At 45.9% G+C, this 19,510-nt stretch overlaps 1 protein-coding gene across 1 annotated transcript in view; it reads left to right on the top strand.

Annotated features, from left to right (window-relative positions):
* The window catches only part of ADSS1 (adenylosuccinate synthase 1), a 98,385-nt gene that overhangs the window by 22,132 nt on the left and 56,743 nt on the right, over positions 1 to 19,510 (top strand). Inside the window, exon 2 of the mRNA XM_030214404.1 lies at positions 16,885 to 16,987. Coding sequence (XP_030070264.1) covers positions 16,885 to 16,987 — 103 coding nt within the window. The remainder of the gene's footprint in view (positions 1 to 16,884; positions 16,988 to 19,510) is intronic.

Genomic DNA, 19,510 nt, shown 5'->3' with positions numbered 1-19,510 from the left:
TGTGCCGGAGCCAGTGATGGGAGGCAGGGATAGTGCTGGGCAAACTTATACGGTCTGTGCCAGAGCCGGTGGCGGGAGGCGGGGCTGGTGGTTGGGAGGCGGGAATAGTGCTGGGCAGACTTATACGGTCTGTGCCCTGAAGAGCACAGGTACAAATCAAAGTAGGGTATACACAAAAAGTAGCACATATGAGTTATCTTGTTGGGCAGACTGGATGGACCGTGCAGGTCTTTTTCTGCTGTCATCTACTATGTTACTAAACATGTACTTTCAGCCTCTTTGCAGATAGTAGCAGGCTGAAAACAAGACTAACCGCTCCGCCACTATCAAGGTGCAGCGAAGGGCGACTAAAATGATAGCGGGGATGGGACGACTTCCCTATGAAGAAAGACTAAGGAGGCTAGGGCTTTTCAGCTTGGAGAAGAGACGGCTGAGGAGAGACATGATAGAGGTATATAAAATAATGAGTGGAGTGGAACAGGTGGATGTGAAGCATCTGTTCACGCTTTCCAAAAATACTAGGTCTAGGGGGCATGCGATGAAACTACAGTGTAGTAAATTTAAAACAAATCAGAGAAAAGATTTCTTCACCCAACGCGTAATTAAACTCTGGAATTCGTTGCCGGAGAACGTGGTGGAGGCAGTTAGCTTGGCAGAGTTTAAAAAGGGGTTAGACGGTTTCCTAAAGGACAAGTCCATAAACCGCTACTAAATGGACTTGGGAAAAATCCATAATTCTGGGAATAATATGTATAGAATGTTTGTACGTTTTGGAAGCTTGCCAGGTGCCCTTGGCCTGATTTGGCCACTGTTGTGGATAGGATGCTGGACTCGATGGACCCTTGGTCTTTTCCCAGTGTGGCATTACTTATGTACTTATGTAATGTGGAAGGTAATTTTATAAAGACATTTTCATGAATATACACCAGTATACGTGGGTAAAATGCCTTTTGTGTAATTATTCCACACATGTGTACATGCAATACAATACCAGGCTGTACTCAGCTTTGGTGTAGGTGTGTTCAGGGGTGGGGTGAGGGTGGAGAATGGGCGGAATCATGTACTTTATAAAATATGTGATTGTGCTTATTTTACACTTGCTCCTGAGCAGGTGCAAATATACGTGGCTTTGTTATAGCTGCACTTTCTGCAGTATTAGTGCATAGGTGCCTAAGTGTCTTTATCATACAAGGCTAAAATGGGTGCCCAATTGTCCTCTACATCTAGGCAATGTTTTATAAAATTAACCTTATAGCAGAGGGGCGAAATGAGGGCAACAACAATAAATTATCCATATAGGGCTTGATTTATATATGGTGCCTGAAAATTTCAAGCGAAAAAAAAATACGCCTAGGCGTATTCTCTAAAATACACCTAAATTTAATAGAAAATAGGCTTAAATTTCCATGCGGTATATAGAATAAGGCCAAGCGCCTCTCCACGTGACCAAATGTAGTTGTGGCCATTTATGCCATGTTTTACTTGGTGTAAATCCCAACTCCTAAATAGGCGCAGAGTGGGTGTATTCTATAACATGCATAGATTTTAGAAACACCTATGCCCCGCCCATACCACACCCCCCTTTTCAACTATGTGACTTAGAGTTTAGGTGCACCATGTTACAGAATACGCTTAGCGAGATGTGTGCGTAAATCGTAATGCCAATTAGTGCTGATAATTGTTAATGTCCAATTAACAGCGCTGATTAGCTAGTTAACCAATTAAGTTATGCGCATTGTTATAGAATACGCTTCAATTTCTACACAGAAATTAATGTGCCATATATAAAATCCCAGGGATAGTGGTGATATTCAGGTGCTATACTGACAGCTAAAGTAATTTCTATGAGAAAATGCATAGTTATAGGTGGCAGGAAGGTGTGTAAATGCTGGTTTTCTAGTCATTTACATGCATAAAGTGGTATCTTATGAAATACCTACTAGCAGAAAAGTATGCACTGTGATAGGTTAGCACACTTTGCCAATGAGTGTGTACATTGGTAGAGTTAGGGCAGAGCATGGTCAGAATGGACAGGTGTGCATGTAAATTATAGAACTCTATTATTTCCATGTGTACATGCAGACATTTACACAGTCGTAGTTTTCAAACATTTGGGCTAGTATTCTATAATGAAATGTAGGTGTCATACTGGAAATCCAAGCTATCTTGCTTCTTTTTCCCTATGAGCGGATATGCTCTTTATAATTTCTGAATGACAATAGGTTGGTACTTCCAAGTCCCAAGGGTGCAAGATGGGAGATGTCGAGAAAATTAGCATTTTTCTTCCTAGCCCCACTCTCTGGCATAGCTTGCCACTGTCTGCATGCTGAATTTTCACTTGTGGATTTTAGGGCTGCCCTTAAAACATATTTTTGTCAGTTTGGCCTTTGAAAGAGGTTCAGAGAGTAATTTTTATTGTGTTTATTATGTGGGGTAATGTGGAGATAGTGGAGCAACAGCAAAGGCACAGTAGCTGCTTTAAAAGGGTTTATGTATGGTGTGCATGTTCTTGGAGTGAATGTTTCTTTTCTATTTTGCACTAGGGTGCTTTTCAGAATTTAAATTTTAGCTTTTAATTATTGGTAAACCATTTTGGCTTGTTCTGCGAAGAAGGCAATATTTATTTATTTATTGCATTTGTATCCCACATTTTCCTACCTCTTTGCAGGCTCAATGTGGCTTACAATACATCACGAGTGATGGAAATATATTAGAAAATAGACATTTAGTGTTACAGAAAGATCTTGGGCAACAAGATAATGATAAAACATAATATTTGAATAAACAAGCAGATATTGTTAGATAGTTCTGAATATATGTGGGGGGGTTGTGTATATTCACATTGGTTGGTCTTTGTAGTATGCCTTGTTAAAGAGATGGGTCTTCAGTAGTTTGCGAAAGTTTGTTAGTTCGTAGATCATTTTTAAGTTGCGCGGCAGTGTGTTCCATAACTGTGTGCTCAAGTAGGTAAAGTTTGTCGCGTACATTAATTTGTATTTTAGACCTTTGCAGTTAGGGAAGTGCAGATCAAGGAATTTGCGAGATGATCTTTTGGCATTCCTTGGTGGTAAGTCTATCAGGTCTGACATGTAGGCTGGTGCTTCTCCGTGAATGATTTTGTGAACTAGGGAGCAGATTTTGAATGTGATGCGTTCTTTAAGTGGGAGCCAGTGTAAATTTTCTCTTAGGGGCTTAGCACTTTCATATTTTGTTTTGCCGAATATGAGTCTTGCTGCGGTGTTCTGGGCTGTCTGAAGTTTCTTGATTATCTGCTCTTTGCAGCCAGTGTAGAGTGCATTACAGTAATCTAGATGACTGAGCACCATTGATTGTACCAAATTGCGGAAAACAGTCCTTGGGAAGAAAGGTCTTACTCTTTTTAGTTTCCACATTGAGTGGAACATCTTCTTGGTTGTGTTTTTCGCGTGGTTCTCGAGTGTTATGTGTCGATCGACGGTAACTCCAAGAATTTTTAGGGTGTCTGAAATTGGAAGGTTCAGATTTGGTGTGTTAATGGCTGTAAATTTTTTCTTGTTATGTTGAGAGGTGAGAATTAGGCATTGGGTTTTTTCTGCATTGAGTTTCAGCCGAAATGCATCCGCCCAGGAATGCATGATATGGAGACTTTGGTTGATTTCGTTGGAAATTTCCTGTAGATCTTGTTTAAATGGGATGTAGATCGTTACGTCGTCTGCGTATATGTATGGGTTGAGGTTTTGGTTTGATAATAGTTTGGCCAAGGGTATCATCATTAAGTTCAATAGAGTTGGCGAGAGGGGGGATCCCTGTGGGACTCCGCATTCAGGTATCCATGTGGCTGAGGTAGACAAGTTAGATGTCACTTGGTAAGATCGTGTGGTTAGGAATCCCTTGAACCATCTGAGAACGTTGCCTCCAATTCCGAAGTACTCAAGGATGTGTAGTAGTATTCCATGATCAACCATGTCGAAAGCGCTTGACATGTCGAATTGTAGAAGTAGTATGTTCTTTCCAGTTGCAATCATTTGTTTGAATTTACTCATGAGAGTGACTAGTACTGTTTCAGTACTGTGGTTGGACCGAAATCCTGACTGGGAGTCGTGGAGTATTGAAAATTTATTTAAGTAGTTTGTGAGTTGTTTGGTCGCCAACCCTTCCGTTAGTTTGGTTATTAAGGGAATGGATGCTACTGGTCTGTAGTTAGCAGTGGCGTTCCTAGGGGGGCTGACACCCGGGGCGGATCGCCGATGCGCCCTGCCCCCCCTGGTGCAGCGCCCCCCCCCGGCGAAAGGACACCCCCGCACCCTGGCGAAAGAACCCCCCGGGTGCACGCCGCTGGGGGGGTGCCACGCGCTGGTCAGCTTGCTTCGTTTCCATGCTCCCTCTGCCCCGGAACAGCTTACACCCAACTGTATCTCTCCACACCAGACATCACCGCGGAGACCCAGGCAAAGGTATCGGCCTGCTTATCCAACATTGCTGCCTGGATGTCCAACCGCCACCTGAAACTGAACATGTCCAAGACCGAGCTTATCGTCTTTCCACCAAAACCCACTTCTCCTCTTCCTCCACTTTCTATCTCAGTTGATAACACCCTCATCCTCCCCGTCTCATCTGTCCGCAACCTCGGAGTCATCTTTGACTCCTCTCTCTCCTTCTCTGCGCATATCCAGCAGATAGCCAAGACCTGTCGCTTCTTCCTCTTTAACATCAGCAAAATTCGCCCTTTCCTCTCTGAACACACCACCCGAACTCTCGTCCACGCTCTCATTACCTCTCGCCTGGACTACTGCAACTTACTCCTCACCGGCCTCCCACTTAGCCATCTATCCCCCCTTCAATCTGTTCAGAACTCTGCTGCACGTCTCATATTCCGCCAGAACCGATATACTCATATCACCCCTCTCCTCAAGTCACTTCACTGGCTTCCGATCAGATACCGCATTCAATCAAGCTTCTCCTTCTTACCTACAAATGCACTCAGTCTGCTGCCCCTCACTATCTTTCTACCCTCATCTCACCTTACGTTCCCGCCTGTAACCTCCGTTCACAGGATAAATCCCTCCTCTCAGTACCCTTCTCCACCGCCGCCAACTCCAGGCTCTGCTCATTCTGCCTCGCCTCACCCTATGCTTGGAACAACCTTCCTGAGCTCTTACGCCAAGCCCCCTCCCTGCCCGTCTTCAAGTCTTTGCTTAAAGCCCACCTCTTCAATGCTGCGTTCGGCACCTAACCCTTACCGTTCAGCGAATCCAGACTGCCCCAATTTGACTGCCCCTATCGGACCGACCGTTCACTTGTCTATTAGTTTGTAAGCTCTTTGAGCAGGGACTGTCTCTCTTTGTTAAATTGTACAGCGCTGCGTAACCCTAGTAGCGCTCTAGAAATGTTAAGTAGTAGTAGTAGTAGTAGTAGTAGTAGTATGACTTAGATCAGTATTTCCCAAGTTCTGTCCTGGAGTATCCCTTGCCAGTCAGGTTTTCAGGATATCCACAATGAATATGCATGAAAGACATTTGCTAATAATGGAGGCAGTGTATGCAAATCAAGTTCATGCATATTCATTGTGGATATCCTGAAAACCTGACTGGCAAGGAGTACTCCAGGACTGCACTTGGGAAACACTGACTTAGATAGTGTCCTGTACTTTGGTTATGCTATACTTAAACTAGTTACAGGCGCTGGGTTGCTGGAACTGTCTTAATTGTATAATACCCCCGCCAACGAAGTTACTCCCGCCAATGAAGTATTCGTTTTGACCAGATTTAATTAGACTTACTATATATACATCAGTGCTGAATATACTTTTAAATTCCATGGCCACATTTAAATTGATATGGTGATCACTTACAGTGAAAATCAGGCCCACAGGTAATAGCAGTATTGTACAGATAGAAACAATAACAACTAAGAGCACGCATTAACAAATAGAAGGAAACAAAATATTTTCTATTTATTTGTGACATTTATATCCCAAATTATCCCAACCAAGTTTGCATTCAATGTGGCTTACAATAAACAGTATAGGATACATAACAAAAATAATGTATAAGAAAGTAGGCACCTACGCGTGTCCAATGCGCACCAGATTGGAACTACTGCCTGGCTACCATGTGCCCCAAGTGGTAATTCCATTTTTGACACAAGCCCAAAACTCACGATAGAAAATATTTTCTACCACATGATGCTTACCCAGTGGTAATCGGCAGTTTACGCACACTGGCCACTTACTGCCAAGTTAGCGTGTGAGACCTTACCACTAAGTCAATGGGTGGCGGTAAGGTCTCAGACCAAAACCACCTCAGACCATCAAGGACTTGCTGAGAGCTCCCTAATTCACTCTCAACTTAACTGTAGCCTGTGAGATAAGTACCTTGGGTAGACTCTCTCCAACTGAAGGTGCAGTTACAATGCCTCCTCCGTCTAGTGCAGGTCAGTGGGAGTGCTCCTGCAACTACATCTGTAGAGTCCTTAGTCAACCTGGGAATTCTACCCTTCAATTAAAGCCTCTGAACTAACGCAGGATGTTCACATAAGGGGCACAAAAGCTTTGCCATAAGGAAAGATCACAGAAACAGCTTGTAACTATAGAGACTCAAACCTTCAGTCTTAGATATACGGATCCTCATCCACTCAGGGTGACTGTTCCTCAGTTATCCTTCATCCTGTTTCTGACCCCTTCCTTGTGAGGTTTTCCTTAGTCATAGGTTGCAAGTTCTGTACACTTGTAGCACACCCTCACGGCAGCTCTTATGGGGGATACAACATTGTACTCACATGCTTCCTCACAATATGCAAATTAGCCACTTCTTAGGCAAATTATACTTCCTTCAATATATTCTTTAATCACGCCAGCAGAGGCTTTTTAAGTAAACAGTTCAGTTAATCACTCTTCAACTGAGCCCACTTTATAGGGAACCTGGGTCTCAGTTTTGAACAGCCTCCTCCCCTGGACAGGACTTTCATCACTCACTTTAACTTTACAGTCCTGTCCTCCACCCCACAGCTGTTAGTCAACTTCAAAGAGTGGCCTAGTGGTTAGAGTGGTGGACTTTGGTCCTGGGGAACTGGGTTCGATTCCCACTGCAGGCACAGGCAGCTCCTTGTGACTCTGGGCAAGTCACTTAACCCTCCATTGCCCCAGGTACAAATAAGTACCTGTATATAATATGTAAACCGCATTGAGCCTGCTATGAGTGGGAAAGCGCGGGGTACAAATGTAATAAAAAATAAAAAATAATACTTGGTTCCATTACTACCATATCCATAGACAGGTAAGTACCTTCTTGGTTGTAGAGAGATCCTTCTTACTCAGCTTCCAGGGGATCTCCTCCAGCAAGCCTCTCCCTTCAGCTTCATCTGTTCCATCCCCCAATTCCTCTCCCTTAGCACATCTGGAGGTGCTCTTTATATAGGGCTGCTAATAGCCCACTCCAACCTTTCTGGGCCCCTCCTCCTAGTTCTGGAAGAGTCCAGAGCCTTCTGTCTGCCTTTTCTCGTAAAGGGGAATCCTCTGCTATGGGTCCTCCTTGGTCCCCCTGTTCAGGCCTTGGCTGGAGCTCCCTCTAGTGGCCCCTTCAGGTCATTACCCTGGTGTCCCACTGGAGCTCCCTCTAGGGACCATATTATGGCATTTTTCAATCTTTTCTCTAGGAGAGCGCCCTCTGGTGGCCTCCTCAGGGTAGGGCAGTCCTGTGTTTATCACACCAGGCACGCTGAAAAATTGACCTGCGCCCATCCAAAACACACACCTACACCAGTGCAGGCCACTTTTAGGCATACCTTAGTAAAAGGGCCCTGTAATTTGTTGTAAGAATCCAATTTTACAATACAGTATCATAAATGTACTGGGATAGCTATGGATGTTTATCATATCATTTCCAGTTTTTTTTAATTTATTTTGCTTCATTTTAAGAATCATTTTGGTTCAGTTGGGTTTTTTTTTGTTTGCACTATTAATGGCACAACAAATATCCCCCAAATTTTGTTTTCTGTCATTTCATTTTGCAATCAACATGACACAACATAGGATATATTGAGGACATTGGATAAGGAGAGAGTTGCCCGGCACCGGGGTCAGGCTGCCGGCGCTGCAGTCCCTGGTCTCACCTGCCTGCCCTCGGCTCCGTCCGCCACCGGGCCCCCTGCATTAAGATCAGCAGCGCCTCAGCTCCATTTGGAAAGGCAGATCGCCTCCCTTCGGGCCCTTCCTGTGTCCCGCCCTTGTGGAAACCGGAAGTTACATCAGACGAGGGTGGGACACAGTGAGGGAAGGCCCGAAGGGAGGCGATCTGTCTTTCCAAACGGAGCTGAGGCGCTGACGATCTTAATGCAGGGGGCCCGGTGGCGGACAGAGCCGAGGGCAGGCAGGTGAGACCGGGGACTGCAGCGGCGGGGGGGGGGGGGAGCGAAGAGGGCGGTGACAGGGGGGGCGGCCTTGCCCTGGGCCTGGCTTAGTCTCTCGGCAGCCCTGGTGCCTGGTGCACTCATTGTTTCACACGCTAGAACCCTCTGAACATTCTGCGCAGATAAATGCCGGCACAAGTACGGCACTGATCGCCTGTAGTGCCCGCATTTACTTTTGAGCATCGGGGCCTTAGAGCTAGACTCGCTAAAGTGCATTACTGCATTAGCGCACACCAAGGCCATTAACACATTATTAGTAAATTGCATAAAACAGAACCTGCTGTAAATATGAGTTAATGCATGCTAGCCTGTGGTAATTCTGTAGAGTCTTTTAGTAAATCTAGCCCCTAGGCTTTATTTCCATTCTCTGCCTGTAGGGGAAAAGCTTAGTATATAGGAAACTTAGTCCATTTAAAACAAAATCATTGACTCAGACAAAAATTAGCTCCTGCTTCAGTAAATTGTTACTCCACTAATTATCTCAAGATGTTCTGAAAAGTAAAAAATAAAAACCCTCAGCCCTTTTACATCTGTCTGCTAATCAGACAACAGATGCATTTTAGTTATGTTCCTCCATGGCAGCAATACATCTGTAGCAGCTTAATTATTAATTACCAAGAGGACTGTTGAGGGATTTGAAGGTTTATTTATACCGTTGTCCAGCTGTTGTGTTTTACTTCTGCATTACTACCTCATCCTCATTCTTCTGATCCACTTCATTTCATCCATTTACCCTCTCCAACATGCTGGGCCAGTTTTAGACATGCCCTCTGAGGCCCAGGACAGAAATTAAGGAGGGCATCCCCAATCCCCTCTCCTCCCTGCTCCCTCCCCCAATTTCCCCACCCACCATTATACATAAAACAACTTTAAATTACTTCACACACACAAAACACAGACAGACTTGCACCAAATACAGAACAAGGGATCACAAATTTAAAATAAGAACACGAAAACGGAACTGGGAACCCCAAGAAGTTAAACTCAGCAAGTACTGCAACATTGTACAAATAAAAATAGAAATGCATTACATTTTGTGCTGAACACAATCGGTGGCATAACCACAAACGGTGGGGGGGGACTTATGTCTCTCAAAATTAACATCTTCCTTGCTGTGGCTGGTGAGGCTCCCCAAGCCTCACCAGCTGATGACCATCTCCTTCCCCTCCTCATGTCCAGCGACCAGAGTTCTCCAAGCTTTACAGCCAGCAGCAGTATTTCAGAATTGCTGCTGTCGCCGCCGCTACCACCCCCCCCCCCCCCCTCCACACTTGCTCAGCTTTCATGCATGCAGGTAAACCGAACATGTGTGGTAGTGGGGGCAGTGGCAACTCGGGGAAACTTCCACCAGCTGCAGAGCTTAGAGATTTCTGGCTGCTGGACTGAAGGAGGAGATCTTCAGTTGGCAGGGCTTGGGGGTCCTCACCAGCTCAAGTATTTGTATTTTGTATTCAGGTGGGGAGAAAATATGGTGTCTGCCCATTTTGGTCTCAAGCCCCCTCTCCCCAATCAGTTGTCTGGCTATGTCACTGAATGCAATACAAAAACCATCTGTGATGCACATATCCCCAAAGCTAACATATTCCAGTAACATATTTCAGCTGGGGATGGGTATAAAAGGCCACGAAGCCATAATTAACCCCAAGGAAGGTAGGACATCTAATGCCTGTATAGAAGTGAATAAAAAGAGTAAAATCTGGAGAGCCTTGTATACCAATGCCCGTAGTATGGGAAACAAACTTCTAAAACTTGAGGCTACAATGATGGAAGCGGACTTGGATTTAGTGGCGGTCACAGAGACGTGGTTCACGGAGAACCATGACTGGGATGTTGCTATACCTGGCTATAATCTATTCAGGAAGGACAGAGTAGGAAAAAAGGGTGAAGGTGTGGCATTATATGCTAAGGATGATATCCAAGTGACAGAACTGCAGGACATGTGGGGTAGGGAAGAAGCGCTGTGGGTTAAACTGGAAAGAGGGAAAGGAAAATGTATCTATATCGAAGTGATATACAGACCTCCCTCACAGTCGGAGGAACTGGACAGGGACTTAATTGAAGACATCCGCAAGATAGCTAGGAAAGGGGAAGTACTACTGATAGGTGACTTCAATATGCCGGATGTTGATTGGGGTGTCCCAGCTGCAGGGTCGTCTAGAAGCAAAGAGATCTTAGATTCCCTACAGGAGGAATTGTTCCGGCAGTGGGTGACGGAACCGACGCAGGATGGAGCTGTTCTGGACCTGGTGCTTACGAATGGAGAGTACATTTCTGACATCAAGGTGACGGACCATTTGGCATCTAGTGATCATCATATGGTATGGTTCAATATTAAAAAAGAAGAGAGGGCTCACTCGAGACTGAAGGTCCTGGATTTCAAAGGAACTAACTTTGCCGAGATGGGGAAATTTCTCAAGGAACAGTTAGCGGGATGGGAACAGCTGAAGGATGTAGAACAGCAATGGACAAGACTGAAAGGAGCTATATTAAAGGCAACTAACCTTTATGTTAGAAAATTACATAAAAGTAAGAGGAAAAGAAGGCCTCTCTGGTACTCGAATGTAGTAGCTGAAAAGATAAGGGAAAGGAGGCTAGCCTTTGCTCGTTATAAGAAGACTCAGAAAGATGAAGACAGGAGAGAATACCTAAATAAGCGAAGAGAAGCTGGAAAAGCTATCAGGAAAGCGAAGCGGCAAATGGAGGAAAAGATAGCTAATACGGTAAAATTGGGGGACAAGACCTTTTTCAGATATTTAAGTGGCAAGAGGAAGTGCCATAATAGCATTGTGAGGCTCAAAGCTGAGGGAGAGAAATATGTGGAAGATAAGGATAAAGCTGAACTGCTTAACGATTATTTTAGCTCTGTGTTCACGAATGAAAAACCAGGGGTAAGGCTGCAGAAAACAAAGGTTAAAGGGGATAGATGTATGGTAGACCAAGACCCGTTTATGGAGGACTGTGTTTGTGAGGGGCTTGCCAAACTAAAAATAGAGCGATGGGGCCTGATGGGATTCACCCGAGGGTGCTAAAGGAACTTGGAAAAGTTCTGTTGGCTCTGCTGACGGACCTCTTCAATGCTTCCTTAGAAACTGGAGTGGTCCCGGTGGACTGGAGAAGGGCGGATATGGTTCCTTTGCACAAGAGTGGAAGTAAGGAGGAGGTAGGGAATTACAGACCTGTCAGTCTGACCTCGGTGGTGAGTAAGCTAATGGAAACGCTTCTAAAGAGGAGGATTGTGACATTTCTTGAACTACATGGAATGCGAGACCCGAGGCAGCATGGCTTCATTAGTGGCAGGTTGTGTCAGACGAATCTGACTGTCTTCTTTGACTGGGTGACCAAACAGTTGGATGTGGGAGGGGCGCTTGATGTGGTATACTTTGATTTCAGCAAAGCCTTTGACACGGTTCCATGCAGGTGACTGATAAATAAATTGAGTGCCCTCGGTGTGGGACCTACAGTAACTGAGTGGGTAAAAAATTGGTTGAATGGTAGGAGACAGAGGGTAGTGGTAAATGGAGCTTGCTCTGAAGAAAAGGAGATCGTCAGTGGAGTACCGCAGGGATCGGTCCTAGGGCCGGCTCTTTTTAATGTCTTTGTGAGCGATATTGCGGAAGGGCTGTCTGATAAGGTTTGTCTCTTTGCGGATGATACTAAACTCTGCAACAGGGTGGACACCCTGGAGGGTGTGAATGACATGAGGAAGGACCTAGTGAAGCTAGAGGAATGGACCGATATTTGGCATAAGTACATAAGTATTGCCATACTGGGAAAGACCAAAGGTCCATCGAGCCCAGCATCCTGTTTCTAACAGTGGCCAATCAAGGTCATAAATACCCAGCAAGATCCCAAAAATGTACAAAACATTTTATACTGCTTATCCCAGAAATAGTGGATTTTCCCCAAGTCCATTTAATAACAGTCTATGGACTTTTCCTTTAGGAAGCCGTCCAAACCTTTTTTAAACTCCGCTAAGCTAACCGTCTTTACCACATTCACTGGCAACAAATTCCAGAGTTTAATTACATGTTGAGTGAAGAAACTTTTTCTCTGATTCATTTTAAATTTACTACATTGTAGCTTCATCGCATGACCCCTAGACCTAGTATTTTTGGAAAGCATGAACAGACACTTCACATCTACCTGTTCAACTCCACTCAGGTTTAATCCCAAAAAATGCAGGGTCATGCACTTGGGTCGCAAAAATCCAAGGGAACGGTACAGTATAGGGGGTGTAGTGATTCAGTGTGTGAAGGAAGAGCGGGACTTGGGGGTGATTGTGTCTGACGACCTTAAAGCTTTCAAACAGTTAGAAAAAGCGACGGCCAAAGCCAGAAGGATGCTTGGGTGCATAAAGAGAGGCATGACCAGCAGGAAAAAGGAGGTGATAGTGCCGTTGTATACATCTGGTGAGGCCTCATTTGGAGTACTGCTTGCAGTTCTGGAGACCGCACCTACGGAAAGATATAAACAGGATGGAGTTGGTCCAGAGGGCAGATATGAAATTAGTAAGCGGTCTTGAATGCAAAAATTATAGGGACAGGCTTATGAACTTCAACATGTATACGCTGGAAGAGAGGAGGGAGATAGGAGACATGATAGAAACGTTTAAATATCTCAAGGGCATTTATGTACAGGAAGAGAGCCTTTTTGAAATGAAGGAGAGCTCTGGAATGAGGGGGCATACAACAAAGTTGAGAGGGAATAGGCTTAGGAGCAACCTGAGGAAGTATTATTTCACAGAAAGGGTGGTGGAGGCATGGAATGGCCTCCCGGTAGAGCTGGTGGAGCCGAGGACTGTTCCAGAGTTTAAAAAGGCATGGGATAAGCATGTGGGATCGCTTAGGAACAGGAAGAATTAGAGGTTACAGAGGATGGGCAGCCTGGATGGGTCATATGGCCTTTATCTGCCGTCATGTTTCTATGTTTCTAATAAATTCAAAATAAAACACTTTTTTCTACCTTTGTTGTCTGGACATTTTGTTTTTTTTCCATCATCTTGATCCAAGTTTTTTCTTTTTCTGCTTTTTTGTCTGTCTTCTGCTAATTCTCTTTCCAGTGTCTGCTGTCCATTTTTCTTTTCTCCTCTCTTCTCTCTATTCCCTCACTACACCTGTCTGTGACATATTGATTTTTCCCTTTCAACTATCTCCTCCCTTTTTGTTCCTTTTCTGCCTCTGTCCACTCAAATTCACTCTCTCACACACACTCTTCTCCTTTTTTAATTTTCAGCTATCTATCAATTTTCCATCTCTTCTTAGTCTATAGCTCTCCCATTTCCCATCTCGCATCTTTCCCAGCCTCCTATCTCCTTCCATCTACTCCTCATTACCACATTTCCTACCTCTGTACTCACTATTTTCCTCTCACTCATCTTCTTGCCACTCCCCTTTTGACCTCTTCCACATGGTTCCACCATTTCCAGAATCTCCACTCCCTGTCTCCACTCTTGTAGCACACCCCAGTCTCAGGACTGATATCTCCCTGTCCCTTTTCCTGCACCCCTTATCATCTTCCTGTTCCACCTCTCTTCCCTCCTGCCCCCCCCCCCCATGGGTCCATCTCTTTTCCTCTCTCTCCCCACTCCCATGGTCCAACATTACTACCTCTCTTTTCTGTTCTTCTTCCCTCCCCCCCCCCTCAATGCAGCATCTCTTTCCTCCCTCCATCCCACTGTTCAGCATCTCTCCCTCCCTTCCACCCTCAAACCGAACATTTCTCTCTGTCTCTCTTCTTTCCCTCCCTTCCTCCCTCCCTCCCATTCCCAGATCCAACTTCTTTCTCTTTCTTCCATACTGTCACTATCTCTCCCTTCCTCCCCACCACCCCCCGGGTCCACAATCTCTCCCTTTCTATTCCCAACTTCTCTCTCTCCCTCCCTCCCCACCACCCCTGAGAACACCACCTCTCCCTTTTTCTTCACAGTTGCCCTCCCTCTGCACCAACACCCCCCTTCCAACTTCTGTCCCTTTCTCTTCCCTCCCTCCATCCTAATGTCCACCATCTCTCTCCCTCTCCTCTATTTACAGGCCTATTATTTCTTCCCCCCCCCCCCCCCCCAATCTGGTATCTTCCTCACCTTCCCAGTAAATGCATTTTCCTTTGCAGAGGGTTGCCGACACAGCAGCGATTCAGATATGCTGTTTTTGGCCTCCTCAGTGCTCTCCCTCTGTCGTGCCCCCCCCCCCCCCCCGGTCACATGAATATCCGCATCCCTCTGGCTACATGGGTCTCTGCATTCCACCCCACCCCACATGGGTCTCCCTTTCCCTGCAGCTCCCTCGTCTCACACCAGCACACCTGTGCCTCCCTACAGCCCCTTCCTCTCACACCAGCAAACTGCTACCTTCCTTCCTGCAGGTCCAGGATCACTGCCGCTTCCTTCTTTCCCCCGCCACCACTGCAATGCTTGCAGCTTACATTTTTGGGCCATCCGTGATTCACACAGGCACTCCGGGGTCTTTCCAGCCTGCCATGTACGGCCCTTTCTGATGCAACTTCCTGTTGCAAGCTCCGGACACGGCAGAGGGAAGTGCCCGCAGTGCCTGTGTGAATTGCAGGAGGCCAGAAATTGTAAGCTGCAAGCACTGCAGCAGCAGCGGGGGGAAGAAGTAGATGGGCCTGGGTGGGCCAGGGCCCACCCACTTTGGACTCAGGCCCACCCAAAATTGTGACACTCTTGCTGTGGCTGGTGGGGATCCCCAAACCTTGCCAGCTGAAGGTTTTCTCTCCTTGGGCACCCAGCGCTTTTCCAAATGTCAGCCAGCAGCACTTGCCTTGAACTGACGCTGAGACCGGCCCTTCTGCACATGCTCAGTTTTCACACATGCAAAAGCACTGAGCATGCACAGCCTGCTGGCAACAGCATTAGTTTGAGGCAAGTGCTGCCAGCTACCATTTGGAAGAGTGCTGGCTGCTCATGGAGGAGGAGGAAATCTTCAGCTGGCAGGGTTTGGGGATCCCCACCAGCTCAAGTATTTAATATTTGGGGTTTGTGGCAGGGGCGTAGCCAGATACCCAATTTTGGGTGGGCCTGGGCCCAAGATGGGTGGGCAGAAGAACCTCGCCCCGTCCCACAGGTAATTTGGTCTCTCCTTCTCTCGCCTGCATGCCATATGCAGGCTTATTTTCAAAGCACTTTGGGAGGCTAAGTTCCATAGGTTTCTATGGAACTTTGGGAGGCTAAGTGCTTTGAAAATATGCCTAATGGTCTCTCAAACATCCCCCTCTCCCGTATACCTTTTAAATAGCAGATTTTCACCAGCAGCGAGCAGCAACTAATACACACTGCTCATGTTGGCCCCACACCCTTCCCTCTGATGCAACTTCCTGTTTCCGCCTAGGCAGAAATTCATCAGAGGGAAGGCTGTGGGCCCGGTGCGAGCAGTATGCATCAGTCACTGCTCACTGCAGGCGAAGATCTGCTACTTACGAGGTATGCAGGAGGGACACTTGTTGGGAGTTTTCGGCTGGTGGGGCTTGGGGATCCCTGCCAGCCACATCATAGGTATGCTGCTACTGGGTGGGCCTGAATCCCAAGCCCACCCTTGGCTACGCCACTGGTTTGTGGGCAGGGAGTGGTGGAAAGAGGAGCAAACCGGAGGGGTACGGGGGGAGGGCAAATTCCATGCCCACCCACCTTGGGCTCAGGCCCACCCAAAATTGGCCATCTGGCTACGCCCCTGGGTGGTGGTAGTGCGATGGTATGGGGGATGCTTTGCTGTCTCAAGACCTAGAAAACTTGCCATTATTGAAAGAACCATGAATTCTGCATTGTACCAGAAAGGGAGAATCTCCAGTCATCTGTCCATGAGCTGAAGCTGAAGCCTAATTGGGTTATGCAGCAAGACAATGATCCAAAACACAAAAGCAAGTCTACATCTGAATGACTGAGGAGAAAAAAAAAAGTAAAGTTTTGGATTGGCCTGTTCAAAGGCCTGACTTAGAGATGCTATAGCAGGATCTGAAACAAGCAGTTCATGCACAAAAACCTACGAATGTGTCTGAATTAAATCAGTTCTGCAAAGAAGAGTGGGCTAAGATTCCTCAACAGTGAGCTGAAAGACTGATAACAAATTATAGGAAGCATTTGGTTGCTATTATTGCTACTAAAGGTGGTACAACTAGTTATTGAATTTAGGGGGCAATTACTTTTTCGGATAGGTGTCTTGAGTGTTCTTTAAATAAATGAAGTTATAATTTTAAAAACTGTGTTTATGTGTTTACTCAGGCTCCCTTTATCTAATATTATAGATCAGAAACCATTCAGTGTGACATATATGCAATAATAGGAGAAATCAGGAGGAGATAAATACTTTTTCACATCACTGTAACTGACCTGATGAAAGGGGCATAGCTCTCAAAAAGCTAGTCATAATCACATCCAGTTAGGCCTGCTACAACTTCTTTGACTTTGATGTCTACCTATTCAAGTGGACTGACACAGTAACTACACTGCCTAAGTGTGAAATTGTTGACGCTGTTTCTTGTTTCCTTCAGGGTGGCAATAATGCAGGTCATACTGTGGTTGTTGATGGAAAAGAATATGATTTTCACCTCTTTCCAAGTGGAATTATTAATACCAAGGCCATATCCTTCATTGGTAAGCAAATAGTTCTCCATATTTAAAGGACTTAGCCATAATCGAGGCAACTCTGTAATCTAGGCACTCACGTTTACATGCGAGTTGCTTGCGTAAATGTTTAGAATACCAGCACTTATGCACATATGTGCACATATACACACATACGTGCTAGAATGTTGCCCAAGTGGTATTCTTTAAATACTTGCTTAACTTACATAGTGTGTATTTTCGTGGGGCATACACAAGGGCAGAGCATGAGCAGGATATAGAAGGGACCCTCATTTAACATAATTTACAGCAGGGGTGTCCAACTTCAGCCCTTGCCAGGTTGGGTTTTCAGGATTTCCCCAATGAATATGCATAAGATCTGTTTGCATACAATAGAGGCAGTGCATGCAAATAGATCTCAAGTATATTCATTAGGGAAATCCTGGAAACCTGACTGGATTATGGTCCTCGAGGACCAAAGTTGGACAACTCTGACTAAGAATACTGTAAGGTATTGTCAGACTTGTGAGTTCCTGTACCAAGTAGAGCGCTGCTGAGCCCGCTACTCGGACCAGGTTCATTTTGGCAGCCGGACAACCCCGGGTTTCACCTGCGCTGACCGCCCGTTCCCCAGAGGTTGAGCCCCTAGGTGCAGGCGGCCTGCAGGACTTACGAAACGGAGCTGGAAGCGGGGTGGTGAACGTATCGGCCAGGCAGGCAGCAAGTCAAGAGAGTAATCCAGATACAGGCAAAGTCAGTAGGCAGACAGAAGGCAAGAGAGTAATCCAGGCATAGGTAAAGTCAATAGGCAGACAGCAGGCAAGAGAGTAATCCAGGTACAGGCAAGGTCAGCAACGAGGGACAAAGTAGAGAAGAAGCAAACTACTGAGCAAGTAACACCTACCAAAGTAGAAGCCGAAGCATGGAGTCCAGGAAGAGCTCAGCTGATAAAGTGCTGGCGTCTGACATCAGCAGGGACCGGCAGGGAGAAGGAGCACAGCCATAGGACAAGAGCAGGGGAAGGAGGAACTGGAAGACCAACAGGAGAGAAGCAAGGGAAGCCAGGCAGAAAAAGAGCAGACCCAGGTGCATAGAAGCAAAGCAATCAAGGAGCTTGGAAGTCAGGCAGAGAGAGAGCAGACCCAGGTGCATGGAAGCAAAGCAATCAAGGAGCCTGCAGCCAGAGGAGAACTACACACACATGGCTCAGGTCTGTGCCAGCCAAGTGTGCGTGTCGTTGGGACCCCGCGCAGCCCGAGGACGCCACTTGCGTTGAGGTAGGGGGGCGCTCTGTTCAGACAGGTCGGGCTTCCTGTGGGGGGGGGGCAGTTGGTGGGGTCTGGGGTCGGGAGCAGGCGGTCAGTCAGGGTGGGGTCTGGTTGTGCCTCTGTCTGGGGGGGGGGATTGATGGGGGTCTGGAGGTCCAGCCTGCATAGGTATGTTTGACAGGTCTGGGCTTTTTTTGACAGTCTGGACCTGTCAAAAAACTTTTAAGGCAGTATTCTGCGTTGGGCGCATGCCTAGGCACAGTCCTCCCACAGAGGTAGTCCATGTGGAGGAGTGGTCTAGTGGTTAGAGCACTGGTCTTGACATCTAGAGGTGCCCTGTTCAAATCCCACTGCTGCTTCTTTTGATCTTGTGCTTGTCACTTAACCCTCCATTGCCTCAGGTACAAACTTAGATTGTGAGTCCTCCAGGGAATAGGGAAATAACCCAGTATACCTGAATGTAACTCACCTTGAGCTACTACTGAAAAAGGTGGAGGCAAAATCTAAATAAATAAATAATAAGGTGCATAAATTTGCATGCTTTAGTTTTGATCATTGGGGCGTCGTTTCCCCGCGCTGTTCTGGTGCTAATTTTACAGCGCTGTTCGCAACAGCATGGGGAAACTGATCATCGGGGCCTTAGACACATTAATACCCAGTTACGCTAGTATTTTATAAAGAAAGTAGATGCCTACTTTCCCTTATGGAATTCCCTCCTACCATGAGCCCTCTGGGTGCCTAATTGGAGGCACCAGTTATAGAATTGCCTTCAGTAAAGACAGTTCTTAATCTGTCATAGCTTTTATAGGAAAAAAAGTTTAAGCTTTATTAAATCATTTCTTCTGAAATGTTTTCATAGTGCAAGGTAATGTATAAAGTGGAACCATTCACTGTCTTGCTTAATTAAAGGATTGACTTTGGAATTAGATTCTTTTGCAGGTTCTGATAATTTTATTTGACCAACATAACATTAATACAAAAGATAGCATGAATGTCTGTGTCCTATATTCGGATGTCACACAAGAGCCCTGTGGTATCAGACGCTCATAGACAATATCCACTTTGGATGGTTCTTAATTGTGATGCAGAGAATACACAACAGTACGGGACATTAGACATTTACACTACATCACCTTTGCAAAAACTAAAGAGTAAAAGTCAAGTCATTAGGGGCAAATAAAGGGCACTTCTATAACAAGGTGCTTACAGTTAGGTGCCCAAAGGGCATGAGATAGTAGGAGCCTATTCTTTAAAAGAAAGTATTTATCTACATTCTTCTATAGAT

Source organism: Microcaecilia unicolor, chromosome 9, assembly GCF_901765095.1.
Source record: "Microcaecilia unicolor chromosome 9, aMicUni1.1, whole genome shotgun sequence".
NCBI lineage: Eukaryota > Metazoa > Chordata > Amphibia > Gymnophiona > Siphonopidae > Microcaecilia > Microcaecilia unicolor.
The sequence above is the reverse complement of the archived record's forward strand: the minus strand, read 5'-3'. Positions and strand labels throughout refer to the sequence as shown.